The 18004-nt window shown below is 57.9% G+C and overlaps 1 protein-coding gene across 1 annotated transcript; it reads right to left on the bottom strand.

Annotated features, from left to right (window-relative positions):
- Positions 1 to 1202: 1202 nt before the first annotated feature.
- SLC25A29 (solute carrier family 25 member 29) lies at positions 1203 to 16874 on the bottom strand. Its single transcript, XM_063715731.1, is given in 6 exon segments — positions 1203 to 3123; positions 3385 to 3468; positions 9108 to 9151; positions 9284 to 9337; positions 9340 to 9441; positions 16516 to 16874. Coding segments are annotated over 6 exon segments (1068 nt in total). The 5' UTR covers positions 16550 to 16874; the 3' UTR covers positions 1203 to 2373.
- Positions 16875 to 18004: the final 1130 nt, after the last annotated feature.

The raw sequence follows: 18004 nt of genomic DNA on the forward strand, positions 1-18004 counted from the left end.
AACGGGGAAGTGGGAGGGAGCTGGAAGCCCCCGACCCCTTCACTTTGCTCCTTGCCGCACCACCCCTCACTTCTGAAGGGCTGGCCTGTCTGTGTGCTGTACCCAGAGGGCAGGCAGCCGCAGGGTTCATGGAGAAGTCCCAGGTGAGCAGGGCTGGAGAAAGGTTTGTGCTCAAATCAGTTCCTGACAAGGGTCACGTTGGGACCTTTCTAGAGAGTGCAGATGTGTGGAGAGATCCGGGGTGGTGGGGACCACAGCCACAGGCCACACTCAAGCTGCCCTGAGAGATTCAGCCACCCAGGCCTAGAGAGGCAAAGGGGCTGCCAAAGCTGGACATGGAGGAGCTAGGGAAGGGGCCCCTCTCTGTGCCCATGGCCAGGGTGTGTCCCCCACCCCTGGGAGCTTCCCCTGGTTTATTTCAGAGTAAAGAGAAGTGAGAGAGGCCAGGAGACCCCAGGGGTCAACAGCCAGCTTCCTCCCCGCCTCCTGCCTCCCTGTAAAGCCCAACTTCACAGGCTAGCACTAGGATTAAACAGGCACAGGAACTGGGGCCCCTCCCTGACTCTTCCTTGTCAGTGGGCAGAGCTTCTTGGCTCAGGAGTTGGGAGGGAAAGCCTCCAGGGCTGGTGGCTGCGGAGGCTCAGGATGCCAAGGGCTGACTCCAGGAGGCTGAACAGAACTGCAGGTGAGGTGGGCAGTGAGACCCCCGCACCACACCTTTGGCGAAGCTCCAGGATGCCCTCTTCCAGGAAGCCCTCTCTGACCTTCTAGGCTGGGTTAAGTACAGTTGTGCCCAAGTTGCCCGGGTGGCTGAAATGGTCAGCTCCACTCAGTCCTCCCCTCTTCCAGGAAGCTGTTTTTGGGACACACCCTGCCCCTGCTGCCCCGCCCGCCAGTGCCCCTCACCACAGGCCTCTCTCTCTCATTGCTGGGATGATGATAGCAGAGGGGCATCTGCTGAATGGCCAGGCTGCACCAGCGTGTTCATAAGCTTTACATTCCAATCCTCACGCCCTTCATTAGCTTGCCTTGCAGATGAGAAAACAGGCTCTCAGATGTATCCGCAACTGCCCAGGTCACATGGCCAAGGCTGCTGTCAGGATCCGAGGGCACACACACCCCTGAGCTGGCCCCTTCGACTCCAGGGCAAGGGTGCTGAATGATGCCCTTTCCTCCACCATATGCAAAGGCAGCCTCGCCACTTAAAAAACAAAGAACACTTTATTCCCTTGACAGTTTCTGTACAGCGACGCCAGGCTGTGCAAAGCCCAGTGTCGTCTTCACTTGAGCACATTCCCCAGGACACCTGGTGCAGCCCTCTTCTGCCCCAGGCCCCAACTAGCCACCCCTGTGCCCACTAGCGGGCCCTGTGCCTTCACAGGGATGAAGCCCTGGCACTGAGAATGCCTAGGAGGCACCGTTTGCTGGTGAGCAGAGGGACTGACCTTTGGCTTCTTTGTGGCTGGAGGTGTTCCAGCCCTGGTGAGGGGGGGTCCCATACTGTTCTCTGCTGAGCCCTCTGCACACCTTGGGGGATCCTGGCTGGCGGTGGTAGGTGGGCCGGAGACTCAGTTGTCCATCAGCTGGCCATGTCCCCATTTTATGGACAGGCAGCCCAAGGCCCAGAGGCGGAAGGATTTCTCCTTGCCACAGCTGCATCACACTTGAACTGTGGAGACCTCCACCGCTGGCCTGTTTGCTCCCCACCCTAGTCCTGTAGGCTGATATGGTGCCTCCAGCAGAATCCATGGCTTCCCAGAGGGTGCAGGGTCCCCAGTTCATCCTCCAGCAGGAGTGGCAGCAGCTGGGATACCCCTAGCAGTGGCATGTGGAGAAGCTGGGGTATGCAGAGGATCCAGTTCTGTGACACCAGGAGGCGCACCAAGTTTTCCTCTGTCCCTAACACAGACCAGAGGGGTGGCCCACCACCCTCCTGGGTGGAGGATGTGTGGAGCTAGCAGGTCCCTGGGTGGCCCCTTGGTTGGCCATCAGAGACCCCCGGGAGCCAGTCTGCAGGGCAGGAGCACAATGGCGTGGCCAGGATCCCAGAAAGGGGCAGGAGTGTCTGCCTCAGTCTCCAGGATAATGGTGCAATGGCCTCAGCCAGGCCAGGTGCTGGCTGCCGCTGGGAATAATCTCTGACCTTCGTGACTCTACAATGTGGGTATGAGGGTCCTTATTTCATAGATGAGAATACTGAGGCAAGTGAAGTTCTCGGCCAAAACTCCCCAGCTGATCATCAGAATTCAGCCCAGGTCTGATAGACTCCACAGCCCCCAGCATCCGAGCAGGAAGCAGGGCAATCGACTCAGGGGCCAATTTATGTCCCTGGTTTCTGAAAAGGAGCCCTGGGGAAGGAGGGCGGGGTGAGCGTCACAGGCTGGAGGGCTGCGCCAGGGCAGGCCCCACAGGGGCGGCGGGCACAGCCTCGCCCTCGGGCCCGGCCTCCTCGCCGCGCGCATAGGTGAGCACCACGGTGACGGTGGCGAAGGTGGCAGCGTTGACGGGGAAGGCGCGCAGCAGCGTGGACGCCAGCCCCCGCGTGAAGACGCGCCAGCCCTCGGCGCGGTAGCTCTGGTGCACGCAGTCAAGGATGCCGCGGTAGCGCGGGGCGCCCCGCAGTCCGTCCGCCTGCAGCCGCGACTTGACCACGTCCACAGGGTAGGTGGAGAGCCAGGACACGATGCCCGACGTACCGCCCGCCAACAGCAGCTTGGGCACCAGCAGGCGGTCGCCCGGCTCGCAGCCCAGCGCCCGCGTGAGAGCGTCATAGGTGAGGAAGTAGACGCCGAAGCTGGGCGTCTCACGCAGCAGCGTGGACACCATGCCCCGGTTGACGCCACGCAGACCCTCGTGCCCGTAGATCTGCGCGAGGCAGTCCAGCGAGCCCTTGTAGGTGCGCGCTGGGCCTGCGTCCTGCAGCTGCAGCCGCGTCTTGGCCAGCTCCATGGGGCAGCAGATGACGCACTGGATGGCACCCGCCGCCGCACCTGCCAGGAACTGGTTGAGCGGCGAGTCGTGGCCCAGGGCCCGGAGGGTGTTGCCCTGCACCCCGAACACCAGCGCGTTGATGAAGGTGAGCCCCATGAGGGGCGAGCCCAGGCCCTTGTACAGGCCCAGCACCTGCGGGGACAGAGACGCCATCAGAGCCGGCAACGCGCACCTCCCAGGCCCTCCACGCGGAAGGGGGTCGGGGGATGGCAGCCCCAGCCCACCCCAGGGGCTCCTGAGGACCAAGCAGAATTTCGTTAGAACCTAGGTCCTGATTGGCCTCCTGGCCGTCCTGACACCTTCCTTCCTGGCTGTCTGGTCTGGGGTGGTGGCAGCCCGGAGGCTAGTTCCCCATCCTGTGCCTCCGGAGCCCCACCAGCCCAGGCCACTCACGCTCTCTTGCTTGATGATGAACTTGAAGCAGTGCAACGTCCCGCGGTACTGAGGCTTCTCCACGCCCTGGACCTGAAGCCGCACCTGGAAGGAGAGGGTCCAGTGAGAGGCAGGCAGGCAGGCAGGCAGGGCCAGAGCACCCAGCTCCCGGGTCTGGTGCTCAGGCTGCCTGGGAGGGTCTCCCAAGGAGGCCCGGCACTCAGGCACAGTCTAAGACTTTTGTAATTCCAGGGCAGGGTGGGCCGGGTATCTATGCCTTCTCAGGATGGGGTGCCAGTAGGCAAACAGCTACAGGGACAGGCTGCTGGAGACAGGGTAGGGGGTCCCCAAGATCTCAGACCAGTTGAGCTTAAGCCTCTTGTTTACACTATGGCTGCACTGTGCATTGCCGGTGGGGCATGAACGACCTCCTGAGACCGGCCCGTTCTCCAGGTGATGCTTGTCATGCTGCTGAGTGAGCAGCCCATGTCCCAGACTAGGCTGAAGGGCCCCTGCCCTAATGTCCCGTCAGAGACTGGCTTCGAGGCAATAGGCACAAAAAGTGATGAGCCTGGCCAGGTGCAGTGGCTCATGCCTGTAATCCCAACACTTTGGGAGGCTGAGGTGGGTGGATCACTTGAGGTCAGGAGTTCAAGACCAGCCTGGCCAACGTGGCGAAATCGTGTCTGTAAAAAAAATTAGCCTAGCATGGTGGCATATGCCTGTAATCCCGGCTACTCAGGAGGCTGAGGTGGGAGAATTGCTTGAACCCGTGAGGCAGAGGATGCAGTGAGGTCATGCCACTGTACTCCAGCCTGGGCGAGAAAGGAACACTCTGTCTCAATAAATAAATAAATAAATAAAAATAAAAGCAATGACCTTGGCTCCGGGAGCTCCTGCCTGGTCTCTGCCAGTAGCCTCTCGTGAGAACAGCAGTTATGAGTTAATAGAGTGGTGGCAAGAGAACAGCCAGCAACCTCCTTGGGGACCCATGTCAGCAGCTTTGGGGCCTGGGACGCTGGTCAGGCCCCGCCGCCTCCGAGCCCAGTGGCCCAGAACCTCTTCCATGTCAAAGCGCTCTTTGTTGCCTATGAGCTTATCTTTGCTCAATAGGAGGCTCAGAGTTGCAGAGCGGGCGGTGGGAGTAAACTAGGTCAAGTCACATTCTCAGGGGCTGGTTTCCTAGGTCTGACTCAGAAATGATCATTCTTACAGCCAGGGCCACAGTGCAAGTGCCTTCGGTACTAGGCAGCATGGGACAGGGTAGGGCTTCACACTCAATTATCTTGGCATTGGGACAACTGCCCCCATTTCCAAGATGGGAAGACTGAGGCTCAGAGATGTTTAACAACTTGGCCAAAGCTGTCCTCTCCAGGGACATGAGCAGCTGTGTTGCTCAGAGTGAGGGTGGGAGGGAGTGCTGGCAAGGGAGAGCCCTCACTGGGAACAGCCAGGCTTCTGCCCGGATTCTGGAACCTTTTCCAATTCTCTCCACCAGAATAGGTGGGCCCTCTATTGGTGAATGCACTTACAAAAAATGTTTTGTTAGGAAACAAGTACCATCTCAGTACCCCCAGGACCTCAACAGCTGGAAGCCAATACTTCAAGATTGACCCGAAGCACCCCTCCCACCCTGGAGGCCCAGTTCTTGGCCAGCACCTTGATGCGAGGTTTGCTGCTTTCCCTTCAATGTTCTGGGGCCTCTGGGGGGATCTCTGTTCCTCCTGCAGTCCCAACACTGGCACTAAGAGGGCTGTGTGAGTAGAACTGATGTGACGTGGAGCTGTCCCTTCCCAGGTTGGATACTCAATGCCACCTGGGTAGTGTTGTGAAGTCTTTGCAGGTCACAGACACTGGTGAAAGCCCAAGTCCAGCCAGCTGGGGAATGTCAGGCTTAGGTCAACTCAGCTTCTCCCACCAACGTGGGCAGAGGCCTCTCCCCACTTTGTTTCTGACCCCTCAGTACCCCTGAGGTACTGAGTCTGTGACGAGCCCTCGCTCTCTGGGAGAGGAACTGTGGCCCAGTGTCCCAAGTCTTGTCATTTACTGCTCAGGCTCTTAAAATCTTGGGATGCCAGGCTCTCCTTTGAGGATTGATAGAAATGGACCCACCCCTGGGAAACTAGTGATTTGGACACAAGTTTAGGAAGCTCCCAGCTCCCCAAAGGGCCGAGAGACCCCCATGTGAGGACCCCCAATCCAGAGGGGACTGATTTTTTTTGACCAGCCCGAGCCCCCACCCCAGGACCTGTGCTGAGCCCAAGTTTGCCTCACACCCTCCCTGTCCCCTGCTACGGAGGGAACTCTGGGGTTGGGGAGATAGGCATGACAGGGTGGGGTCCAGGCTAGGGTCTGGTTCACCTGGTCTGTACTTACTAGCGCTCTCCAGGGTGAGGCTTACGCCCATCTACAACAAAGTTACACTTTTGCTATGGATGGAGACAGCCCCTAGCTCAGAAAGTAAAGGCGGTTAAAGCAACACAAAATTTCAACATCACATCCAGGCGCGGAGCCCCCACAGCCAGCCCCCACCCACCCTCCCCATCCCATGCCCAGGGATGGCCGGTCACCCCCTCATCATAGGCCAAGACGACTGCTCCCTGATTATTGTTGTGTCCAAGGAAGCAGGACAGAAACCTCCCTTCGTGCAGAAACATGTGTGAAGGCCGTGTGCTTCAGGACGGTGGCTGTGGTTCTGGGAGCTATAGAGGAGATCCAGATCTTGGATTATTTCAGTCCCAAGGGCCTGGGGGAATAAACTGTGACTGTCCCAGCCATGAGATAGTCTGTGGCCATGTGACAGTACGGACTGACACGGACTCGGGTGGCCCCTGATGATTCTAGGGTACAGCTGCAATTATATTCAACCAGGCAAAAGGGACCCGTGGTGTTGGAAGTGAGGACAGTGGGCCAGGCCTGTCATCCCAGCACTTTGGGAGGCCAAGGCAGGAGGATCACTTGAGCCCAGGAGTTTGAGACCAGCTGGGCAACATATCAAGACCCCATCTCTACTAATAACTTCAAAAAAAAAATGAGCTAGGCATGGTGGTGTGTGCCTGTAGTTTCAGCTAGTTGAGAGGCTGCGGTGGGAGGATTGCTTGAGCCTGGGAAATCAATGCTGCAGTGGGCTATGATTGCACCACTGCACTCCACCTGGGGTGACAGAGCAAAACCGTGTCTCAAAAAAAGGAGGAAGTTAGGCCAGTGGACGCCTCAGAAGAAGGGGAGGGAGGAGTTGATAGGAGCAGGAGGGAGGAGTTGATAGGAGCAAGAGGGAGGAGTTGATAGGAGCAGGAGGGAGGAGTTGATAGGAGCAGGAGGGAGGAGTTGATAGGAGCAGGAGGGAGGAGTTGATAGGAGCAGGAGGGAGGAGTTGATAGGAGCAGGAGGGAGGAGTTGATAGGAGCAGGAGGGAAGACTTCCAGAGGGCTGGCCATGTTCTGTTTCTCCTGGGTGGCAGCTCCCCACGCCTGTGTTTTGTGATGACTTGTACACCTAGGATGTGTGCACTTTCTTTTTTGTTTTTTGAGACGGAGTCTCATTCTGTTGCCCAGGCTGGAGTGTAGTGACGTGATCTCGGCTCACTGCAAACTCCGCCTCCCGGGTTCACGCCATTCTCCTGCCTTAGCCTCCCGAGTAGCTGGGACTACAGGCACCCGCCACCACGCCCGGCTAATTTTTTGTATGTTTAGTAGAGACAGAGTTTCACCGTGTTAGCCAGGATGGTCTTGATCTCTTGACCTTGTGATCTGCCCGCCTCGGCCTCCAGAAGTGCTGGGATTACAGGCGTGAGCCACTCACCTGGCCGGATGTGAGAACTTTCTATATGTGCTGGACCTCAACTAAAAACAAACAGTAGCCAGGCGTGGTGGCACGTGCCTGTAATCCCAGCTACCCGGGGGGTTGGGGGGGTAACTGAGGCAGGAGAATCACTTGAACCCAGGAGGAGGAAGTTGCAGTGAGCCAAGATCGCGCCACTGCACTCCAAACTGAGTGACAGACACAGATGCCGTCTCAAAGAAAAAAAGTTCAGCTTTTTAAGGTAGGTATGCCCAAATGTGATGCTGCTGGAGCGACAGAGTGGCAAAAAAAAAAAAAGAGGATCACATATAGATCTTCTCAAAGACCACCCTCTAGATGCCAGGGAAGTAGAGTCTGGGGAGTAAAACCTCATGGGCTGGAGAAACTCCTGTCCCTGAGTCACTTCAGGGGTGCTGCTGGCAGGCTCAGTGGCTCAGGACGGCGGAGCACCAGGACGAAAGTGCTCTCAGGCCTTCCAGGGGCTGCCTGAGGGGGCCGGGCAGGAGCCCAGCAGGTCTGGCCAATTCATAGCTCAGAGAGCCCAGGCCTCCACGGAGCTGGAAAGAGGAAGTGAATGTGAAGCACTTCTTGGCTGCGAGAGGCGTTCACAACACATGACCACGAGATATAAACACAGTGCAACGTGGACACTGCCAGGCTGTCCTGGGCTGCTCTGGCCTGGGGGAAGCTTCACGGGTGGCCTGGCTAGGCAGCACGTGGGCACGGCTGGGGCCGGGGGCTGTGTGAGCAGGCTCTGCACGGCCTCACTCTCGGCAGGCCGGTGCAGCAAACGTGGGGCCGCTGCCTGCCAAGAAAGCCTGGCCCTTCAGCCTCCTCCCCAGATTGGCCCACAGTAGATAGAAGAGTTGTGCTTTTCAGACCTAGCATTTAATCCAACATAAATTATGCTGTTGAGCACTGGCACGATGACAACGTTTGAGCCCAAAGATACAGGGACCTGCCCAAGGTCATGCAGAAAACTGGCTGGCAGAGGGGCCCGGACCTGCACAAGGCCCAGGGACAGAGCTTTTTAAGGTCCCAGCCAATGCATAAGGCCGGGCCCTCACTCTTGTGCTGGATGCAATCCAGCCCTATGGTAAGTCACTGTCTCTGCCAACACACACCTGGGCTCACTAGAAAAGGAGACCGGAAGTCTCCCGCAAACCCAGCTCAGGGTGCGCATCCTGCCTTGCCGTCAGCTGTGCCTTCCCTTAGTGGGAAGAGGGGCCACGTGTAGCACTGCCAGCAAGCACAAGGCTGGTCTGGTGCCCACCACTCACTCACAGCTTGCCCTGGGGCCCAGGGAAAGAGCGAGGAAGGGCCCCACTGGGCTACTTCCAGAACATACAGCCCAACCACAAGTGGAGGGTGGGGGATTTATTTGGGAATTTCCAGCTGGAGGACATATATTTCCTTGGTTTCCGTTCTGGGGGGTCTGAGAACCTGGAACTCTGGTTCATGGAGGTGTGGGGTGTTATCAAGGAACCGGCTAACAGGGCCCTTCCTCACGCCTCTGGCACGTGGGAAACCATCACTCGGATTCTCTGTAAGGATGATCACCACTCCGTGAAGATCATGTTCATGGGAGATACGAGTTTTGGCTTTTTTGTATTTTCTCTCTGAACTTTTCTTTCTTTCAAGGAAGTGTTTGGGGGAGTTCTGCATGGGAACAATGTGGGTGCCCTTGCTCTGGGTGGGAGAAAACCTCAGCACCTCAATCCTAGCTACCCAAGCCCAGGATGGACTTGGCCATGAACCCAGCATGTGGATCAGCCTCAGCTGGGAGATGCCAGGACAAAGCACTGAGGAAGGTTCAACCCGGCCTGGTGTAAAAGCAGCTGCCCACCTGGGGCTGTACACGGAAACAGGCTTCCAGCCACCCCAACCCTGTGAGCCTCTCTCCAATGTACGCGCCGAGGAAAAAAAGCAGCGATGAGACTCACCTTGACCGTGTCAAACGGGTGTCCCACAAGCACACCGGCCACACCTGGAGGGGAAGAGGGGACTCATGACCCACATACCTCAGAAACGCAGTGCACGGTGCTGGGCAGGAGGGAGTTCTGGCAAGGAAGACTGGCAGGAGCTGCTGCCGGGGAAAGGACATTGACCAAGCAAGCACCTGCGGGTGCAGCAGGCAGATCCCATGAGCCCCTGGAATCCTCACGTCCAGTGTGGGGTATGCATGTGACATCCCAAGGCCAAGCCAGCATCTGTCCCACTCAGCGCTGGTGTCCCATCTGCAGGCTGCTGCTCTCCACAGCTGACTGGTCTGGGTGGCTGACAGCAGAAGTTGTCCCCTGGGAGGCTGCACACACTATTTCTGGGAGGTCCCATTAATCCAAACACCTGACATGGGCAGGAGGCTCCAGAGATGTTGGACTTTGGGGTCAGACCCTCCCCAGATTTGAATTTTCCCCCTGCCGCTCATCAGCCTGGCGTGCTCACAATGACTCTGTCTCTGGGCCTCACTCTCCTTAGCTGTAAAGGTTTACCTCCCTCCCCCAGGGTGGCCACGGAGACAGAACAGGGTAATGGCCCCTTGGGGGTGACGACCCCAGGTCCTGATGCACCGGCTGACACCTCCGTCCCCTTCCCTCAGTGGGAGCCACCTTGAGCCCACGGAGACAGCTTGTGACTGTGCGGTCATCCTTGGTTATTTTTTCAGGTCCTGCCAAAAATCCAGCCCCTCTTCAAGGACAAAGGTTCACCCCTCCAAAATGGCCCACAAACACTTCTCAAGAGTCCTAAACGCTGTGCAGGTGGCAACCATCGCTGAGTCTTGACACCACTGTGAGTAAGGCAGCCTCATTACCCATTTCACAGGAGAAACAGGCTCAGTGTGGTCAGGTAACTGACTCCCATGCTCCTCTCCCTGGAGTTTCACGTGGACATATCTGTTCAAGCTCTTCCTTTACTGCCAGTAGCGTTTATGTATAATTAAAACAGCTGGCATCTGCTGAGTAACAAACTAACATTACCACCCATTCTCACTGTTCCACTTAATGCCTGTGGAAGTTACTATGCATCTCCACAAATCGAACTTTGTATCTTTACCTAACGTCCTCTCCATCCTTTAATACTTTGGACCTGGCCAGGTGTGGTGACTCACGCCTGTAATCCCAGCACTTTGGGAGGCCAAGGTGGGCAGATCACTTGAGGTCAGGAGTTCAAAACCAGCCTGGCCAACATGGTGAAACCCCGTCTCTACTAAAAATAAAAAATTAGCCGGGTGTGGTGGCGGGTGCCTGTAGTCCCAGCTACTCAGGAGGCTGAGGTGGAAGAATTGCTTGAATCCAGGAGGCAGAGGTTGCATTGAGCTGAGATCGCGCTACTGCACTCCAGCTACCCACAGAGCGAGACTCCGTTTCAAAAAAAAAAAAAAACTTGGACCCTAAAACCCACTTGATACTAACTTTAGCTTTGCCAATTCTGCTTTATCTTTGGTTACACGTGACAGGTATGGTTTTGTCCAACTTGTAATTTTGGTGTTTTTGTTTTTTGAGACAAGATCTCACTCTGTCACCCAAACTGGAGTGCAGTGGCATAATCTTGGCTCACTGCAACCCCCACTTCCTGGGCTCAATTGACCCTCCTGCCTTAGCCTCCCAAGTAGCTGAGACAACAGTCATGAACCACCACACCCAGCTAATTTTTATAATTTTGGCAGACGGGTCTTGCCATGCTGCCCAGGCTGGGTTCAAGAAAACTCAAACTCCTGGGTTCAAAAAAACCCAAGCCTCCCCAAAGTGGTGAGATTACAGACGTGAGCCACTGTGCCCAATGTGTAGTTTTGAACCTTTTCTTACTATCTTGTTTTAGATATTTGTTGTAAACAACTATAACTGGATTTTGTTTTCTAACCTAGTCTAAAGCAGTCGGATTTTGCTGGAACAACTGAGGGGTCTGACATTTTTATGCCACTTTATTTTATGTAAATGGTTTATTTTACTCCTTTTCCCATACTTTTGATGGTTTGGGAAAATTACTATTTATTCCCTTTCTTTTATTTTTTTATTTTTTGAGACAGAGTCTCGCTCTGTCGCCCAGGCTGGAGAGTAGTGTTGCGGTCTCAGCTCACTGCAAGCTCCACCTCCCGGGTTCATGCCATTCTCCTGCCTCAGCCTCCCGAGTAGCTGGGACTACAGGCACCCGCCACCATGCCCGGCTAATTTTTTGTATTTTTAGTAGAGACGGGGTTTCACCGTGTTAGCCAGGATGGTGTCGATCTCCTGACCTTGCGATCCGCCCGCTTTGGCCTCCCAAAGTGCTGGGATTACAGACTTTAGCCACCGCGCCCGGCCTATTCCCTTTCTTTTTTTGAGAGTCTTGCTCTGTCACTCAGGCTGGAGTGCAGTTGCGCGATCTGGGTTCACTGCAACCTCTGCCTCCCGGGTTCAAGTGATTCTCCTGACTCAGCAGGACTACAGGCCCGCCCCACCACACCCAGCTAATTTTTGTATTTTTCGTAGAGAAGGGGTTTCACCATGTTGGCCAGGCTGGTCTAAAACTCATGACCTCATTGATCTACCTGCCTCGTCCTCCCAAAGTGCTAGGATTACAGGCGTGAGCCACCATGCCCAGCTATTTATTCCCTTTCTAATTGTTAATTTGTAATTTCAGCAAAGGGTTACTTCCTGCTTCTTTTTCTTTTTATTTATTTTTTGAGATGGAGTCTCGCTCTGTTGCCTAGGCTGGAGTGCAGTGGCGTTATCTCGACTCACTGCAAGCTCTGCCTCCCGGGTTCACGCCATTCTCCTGCCTCAGCCTCCCGAGTAGATGGGAATACAGGTGCCTGCCACCATGCCCGGCTAATTTTTTGTATATTTAGTAGAGACGGGGTTTCACCGTGTTAGCCAGGATGGTCCCAAACTCCTGACCTTGTGATCCGCCTGCCTCGGCCACCCAAAGTGCTGGGATTACAGGTGTGAGCCATCGCGCCCGGCACTTCCTGCTTCTATTACATCTAATCATTATATAGAAACAGGGTAAGCACTGCCTCCCCCAGGACTCTCTCTGCCTCCTTCTGCCCCACCCACCCCAGTAAGAGATACCCGAAAAAGGCTCCCAGCCCTGCCACCTTCCACTGACATTTTCCTAGAGACCGTGAGACTCAATGCACAACGATTCCCTCTCCTTCCATCTTGGCATCTCTACTCATCAACTGCCATTTCATTAGAGCCTTTTTTTCTTTTTTTTTTTTGAGACAGAGTCTCACTCTGTCGCCCAAGCTGGAATGCAATGGCGTGATCTCGGTTCACTGAAACCTCCACCTCCCAGGTTCAAGTGATTTTTGTTTCAGCCTCCCGAATAGCTGGAATTACAGGCTCCTGCCATCATGCCCGGCTAATTTTCGTATTTTTAGTAGAGGCGGGGTTTTGCCATGTTGGCCAGGCTGGTCTTGAACTCCTGACCTCAAGTGAGCCACCTGCCTCGGCCTCCCAAAGTGCTGGGATTACAGGCTTGAGCCACCAAGCTTGGCCCAAAATCTATTTCTTTCTTTCTTTTTTTTTTTTTTGAGATAGTCTTGCTCTGTCACTCAGGATGGTGTGCAATGGCACGATCTTGGCTCACTGCAACCTCTGTCTCCCGGGTTTAAGTGATTCTCCTGCCTCAGCCTCTTGTGTAGCTGGGACTACAGGTGCGTGCCACCACATCCAGTTAATTTTTGTATTTTTAGAGACAGGGTTTCACCATGTTGGCCAGGAGGGTCTCGATCTCTTGACCTCGTGATCCACCCATCTCAGCCTCCCAAAGTGCTGGGATTACAGGTGTAAGCCACTGAGCCCAGCTCAAAATCTATTTCTTAATCTGGTTGGGGAACAGTATGAACGCTCTGGTTGAGAATCCTGGGCCCAGGCCAGCCTTGGTCCTCTGGCTTTCAGTGCTGCAGATGAGAAATCTGCTGCCTATGTTTTTTTCTTTTTCTCCTTTGTCAATGATTTATTTATTCTGTGGGAGGTCGCTGAGATTTTATCTGTGGATTTCAAGAATGTCACCAGGAGATGCCAAGGGTGTGTCTTTTTCTTTAAAGTAACCCTGCCTGGAGCTCTACCAACACTTTCACTGTGCAGACTCATGCCCTCTTCTGATCAGGGAAAATTTCCACTATTATTTATTCATCATATTAATCATCTCCAGACCTGTTCCTTCTTCTTCCAGAGCCTCTAACATTCACAGGTGAATGAAGAAGCAACCACCAAGTCTATCTTTTCTTTCGTGACTTCCATTTGGGTTTCTGGTTTTCTGGGAGGCCTTTGTATCCTGGAAACAGGAAATCCATCCTCTTTTCCACTTCAGCTTTTTAATTTTCTAAATCTGAAAATCCTAGTTCTAGAGCCTCTTTTCTTGGGAAGTATCTGGATTTCCCTGGGTTTTGGAAACTGAACACTTGCCCAGGATGTGCCACTGGACTTTACTTCTCCCTCCAGCGGGGGGCCCCTCGAGGCCCCTCCATGTCCCCTGAAGCTAGGTCCAGCTGTGGGGTCCCCTTCCTGTGGGTGCATGGTCAGGCCTCTGGCCCCAGACCTGCCCAGGTGACAGCAACAGCAACAAGGCATGGGAGGGAGAGAGCAGAAAGACCTTTATGCCACTTGCCTCTGTTGGGAGGCCCCACTCCCACAAGGCCCCACTCAAGTCTCCCAGGAGAGGCACTGGTTCCCACTTTCTCTTCTGACTTGTTTCAGCACCCTTTGGCGAGGGGCTTGGTCTCCTTCACCCAGAAGAACCCATCCTCAGGAACAGCGTGGGCTGTGGGGCCGGCCTCCATTGGAGGAGCCTCCTCACCACCTTCCTGAGCGCACGAGGAGGCCTCCAGTCACACCAGCAGAAGCGGAACCCTGTCTCCCAACTCCAAAGCCACTGTCTACTGTCCTCCCTAAGCTGGGCTCCGGGGGCAATCCCCACCCAATAGTCCTCAGGGCTGGGCGGGGTTGGGAGGAACCACTGTCCTGGGGATGGCTGGTAGCAGAGGTGGTGGAAAGAGGCACCCTCCCCTCTCGGGGTTTACCTCTCCTCCCGGGTTCTCCCACCCCTGGCTGAGCTTTTCTCTCTGTGCCTGCTTCTGTCCATCCAGAGCCCAGTGTCTATGTGGCCTCAAGATTTGGGTTGATCCCCCAGTAGCGGAGAGGGGGAGGCATTCCAAACCTTCCACCATGCAAGGTCTCAAGGATGCTGTTAGTCAAGATGCGGGCCCCGCCTCCCTGAGAAGTTAAAACACGTGACCCACACTAGGCGTGTAGGAGGGGGTGGACAGTCCCCCTCCCCAGCCACCAAGGAGAAGCACTGGCATTATCTGCCCTGAGCCTGTAGGTTGGGGGCACCCCAAGAAGGAGCCAGGCAGGGGCTGCTGGGGTACAGGTCCCAAGGTGGGGTGCCTCTGGGCAGGCTGTCAGTGTGACCCCAGCTGTGCCAGGGACCTGGAGCCTGGGACACAGTCAGTTCACTGTCCTGAGGGCCCACCCCAGCACCCTGGAGGAAGGGGGAGAGGAGAGGACTGCAGGCTCACCCTGGCCATCAGAGGAGCACGTGGTGTGACTTTGCTCTAGTACCCCCACCTCTCTGGGCCTAGGTTTCTCCGATGAGACCAGGAGTGAGCCCCCAGGTGACTTCTGTCCTTGTCCACCTGGGAGGCTCAGGCTTACGCTTGTAGAGCCTTAGCTGGGTGGCCATTATGTGCCTGGGGGTTGCACGAAAAGCAGGGCCTGGGGGCAGGGGGGTGGCCTGTGCCCCAGTGCTACTGCACCAGACAGTGCCAGTCCTTGACCCACAAACCTGGGGCAGGGGGCATGGATATGATCTCTCCCAGGTGGGCCTATGAAGATGGGCAGCGAAGGACATTCCAGGCAAGGAGGCCTGCGCGAGCGAAGTGCAGAGGAGACCACAGATGTGCCGGGAGGCGCCAAGCAGGCCTGCCTTCAGGGGAAGTGTTCCTGCCCCAAACCCCGGTGTTTCCAGGAGAGCAGCACCGACGGTAGCGCCACTGCAGAAGGAACTCTGCCCATCCGGGGAAAGAATCCCCACTCCCCAAAGGCTGGAAGGTGTTGGCCTGGGGACAGACCTTCACCCCCACCCGCTGGAGCTGGTAGTGGGTGGGGAGCAAGGGTGGAGCAAACAGCGAGATCAGAAGCGGGAGGGGAAGGTAAGAATGGAATCCGCAGAGGACACGCCCCCTCTGTCTCCAGGGCATCCAGCGCTAGGGACAAACCCCCCAGCGATTAGCAGCAAACTCTGGGCTTTGTGCCCCGCAGCTTCCCACTGGGTAACCGACCGGGAAGTTCTAACTCCCTTCAGCGAACAACACACTCCCTTTTCAACGAGTCTCTCGCCCAAGAAGCAGGCTCCGACGCCACAGGTTTAAATACTTAAGGCCACCGCTAGCCACTCTTCCGCCAGGGCTCTCAGCGCTGGCCGGGAGCTGACGGTTTATTCGAGCCAAATCCAAGTAGATGAAGAGCGGTGAACAAGGGCAGGTGCTGGGAGAAAAGTGGGACCAAACAGGGATAAGCGGCCGGCCCTCTCTGCAACTCCCGCGGCCAACCACCCTCCCTCGTCCCCGACATCTAACCTAGCCTCCCGATGAATCCTGGTGAATAAATTAACCCTCAAGGTAAAAGCAGAGAAGCCAGAGGCCCAACAGGGAGGTGCCGTGCCCGACGCCCACGGTCGGGGCACGGGAGAGCCTGGACTGCACGCCCGCCCGGGCTCCCCGGGGACAACTTCATGGGAGGAACCCCAGAGCCGCGACCGCGCCTCGGAGAAGGTGCCCCACACCGGCTCGCCCGACCCACCACCACCCCCCTTCCGCCCCCAACAGCTCACAAAACCGCGTAGGAAGGGGCGGCGTTCCAAGGCGTGACTCGGCGCCAGAGCGGTTCAGTGCCCTCCAAGGCCAGCCGAGTAGGGGGTCGGCCCCGTAGCCCCAACCCCGCTGGACGGCTGCGCGGGACGGGGTGCAGTCAGTCCCGAAATATACGGCCGGGGGAGGGGACCCTGCTCCCAGTGAGCAACGGATGGGGATGGGGGAGGGGAAGGAGATGAGCCCGGGACCTCGGTGCGGGGGGCAGCGGGGCATCCTCCCGGCAGTCCTAGCCTCCGCCCAGCCGCGGTGCTGCCCCGGCGCCCCAGACCTCCGGTCCGAGCGTGCCCAGAGAGAATAAAGACACCTGCCCTCGCGGACAGCCCGGGCCTGAAGTCAATTTACGCCCACGAGAGCCGCCCGAGGCAAGAGAACTGTGGTCCCCATTCACAGACGCGGCGACCCCCGCCAGCGGGAAGCCGCGAGGCCAGGGCGTGCTGGTGGGCCGACCTCCCTCCCCGGACGCCTCGCCCCGGCCCGGCCCGCCGCCTCCTTACCCCCCGCGCATCCAGCCAAGAAGTCCAGCGCCATGGCCGGGTCCCCGGCGACGCCGCCTTTCCTCCTTGTCCTCCCCCTGAGGCCCTTCGCCGGGCTGGGCGCCGTCGGGGTCCCCGATCTCGCGGTGCCGGGGCTGAGCTTGGCCGCCCCTCCTGGCGCGGAGCCCGGGCAGGCGCGGTCAGGGATGGTGGGGACGGCGGCAGCGGCGAGACCCGCGCTGGTCCCTCCGCGGCGGCGGACTCGCCGGATCCCCTCCGGCCCGCGGTCCCTCACCTCGGGCCGCGCACCCCGCCCCTCGTGCCTGCCGGCAGGGCCTGGGCGGGGGCGCCGAGCGAAGCCAATGGGCGGGCGCGGCGCGGACAACACCCCGGGCACTGCGCTTCGCCGCCGCGCCTCATTGGCCGGGCGTGCGCGGGAGGGCGGGGCGCGGGGGACGTGGTGGGCGCGCGGGCGGGGCGCGGGGGCGCCTCAGACAAAGAGTGCGCTGGGTGCGCAGGTCCGGCGGGAGGGGATGCGCAGGGCGGCGGAGTTGGACCGAGGACCTCCCGCCCCGGAGTACGCGGGGTGGCTGTGGTCTGCACCGGGCCGGGAACCGGACCCTGGGTTCGGAGTCCGGCGCCGCCGCAGAACCTCAGCGCCCTAGTCTGTGCCGTGCGGACCCTGCCGCGATAACGGCCGTGGAGCGCCGGGACCTTCTGAGGCCCGCGGGCTGGGACGCCGCTAGTTGCGAAACTCCGCGAGCGGGAATCGCCCGTGGGGAGCCTCCGCCCGTCCCGCCTTCGCGCCCGCGGCGGCGGTGGTCTCCGGGCCTTCCGGCCTCCTGGCCGAACCTGCCGGGTTCGGGGGTCGGACGCGCACGGGCGCTTCCGGCGGGGCCTGAGGCTGGGATTTGGGCGGAGAGCAGGGAACCTTAAAAGGGAAAGGGGCCATGGGGCAAAGGGCGCACCAGGCCGTCGGGCCACAGCTCTTTCCCGAGGACTGCGGGTCGCGGGAGCCACGGAAGGTTGTGGAGGGAGGGAGGTTCCTGGACTGGGCTGCGGAGTGGAGTCGGGCCAGATCGCAGCTCCTCCGTCAGCGGCGGCCGGAGGGGGCGAGACCGGAGGGGCTCGGTAGGGGCTGCGCTCAGGCGCTGAAGTCGGAGGGCGCTTGGCTCTGGGTCACCAGGGTATCCATGGGCTGCGGGGATGAATGAGAACCGAGTCTGACTGGGCCTCCCAGGAGTCCCTGACATTCGCAGTGGCAAGGGACTGCCCTGGTCCCTGTGGAGGGTCCCATTCGGTGACTTCCCACCAGCCCTTCCCCAGCGCCTCTGGAGGTCCAGACTGTCAGGTTGGAGCCTGGGAGCGGGGAAGGGCCAGGCGCCTTCTCTTCGCTGTAGGGGTCAGATCACAGCCTTAGGCCGGGCCCAGCTTCCTTCTTTAGGGCATGCAAGCAAGGCCACACCGTGTGCCACGTTTCCAGGTTTAGGGTCACATGGTTCTTTTATCC

The sequence above is a fragment of the Pongo abelii genome, chromosome 15 (genome assembly GCF_028885655.2).
Source record: "Pongo abelii isolate AG06213 chromosome 15, NHGRI_mPonAbe1-v2.0_pri, whole genome shotgun sequence".
Lineage (NCBI taxonomy): Eukaryota > Metazoa > Chordata > Mammalia > Primates > Hominidae > Pongo > Pongo abelii.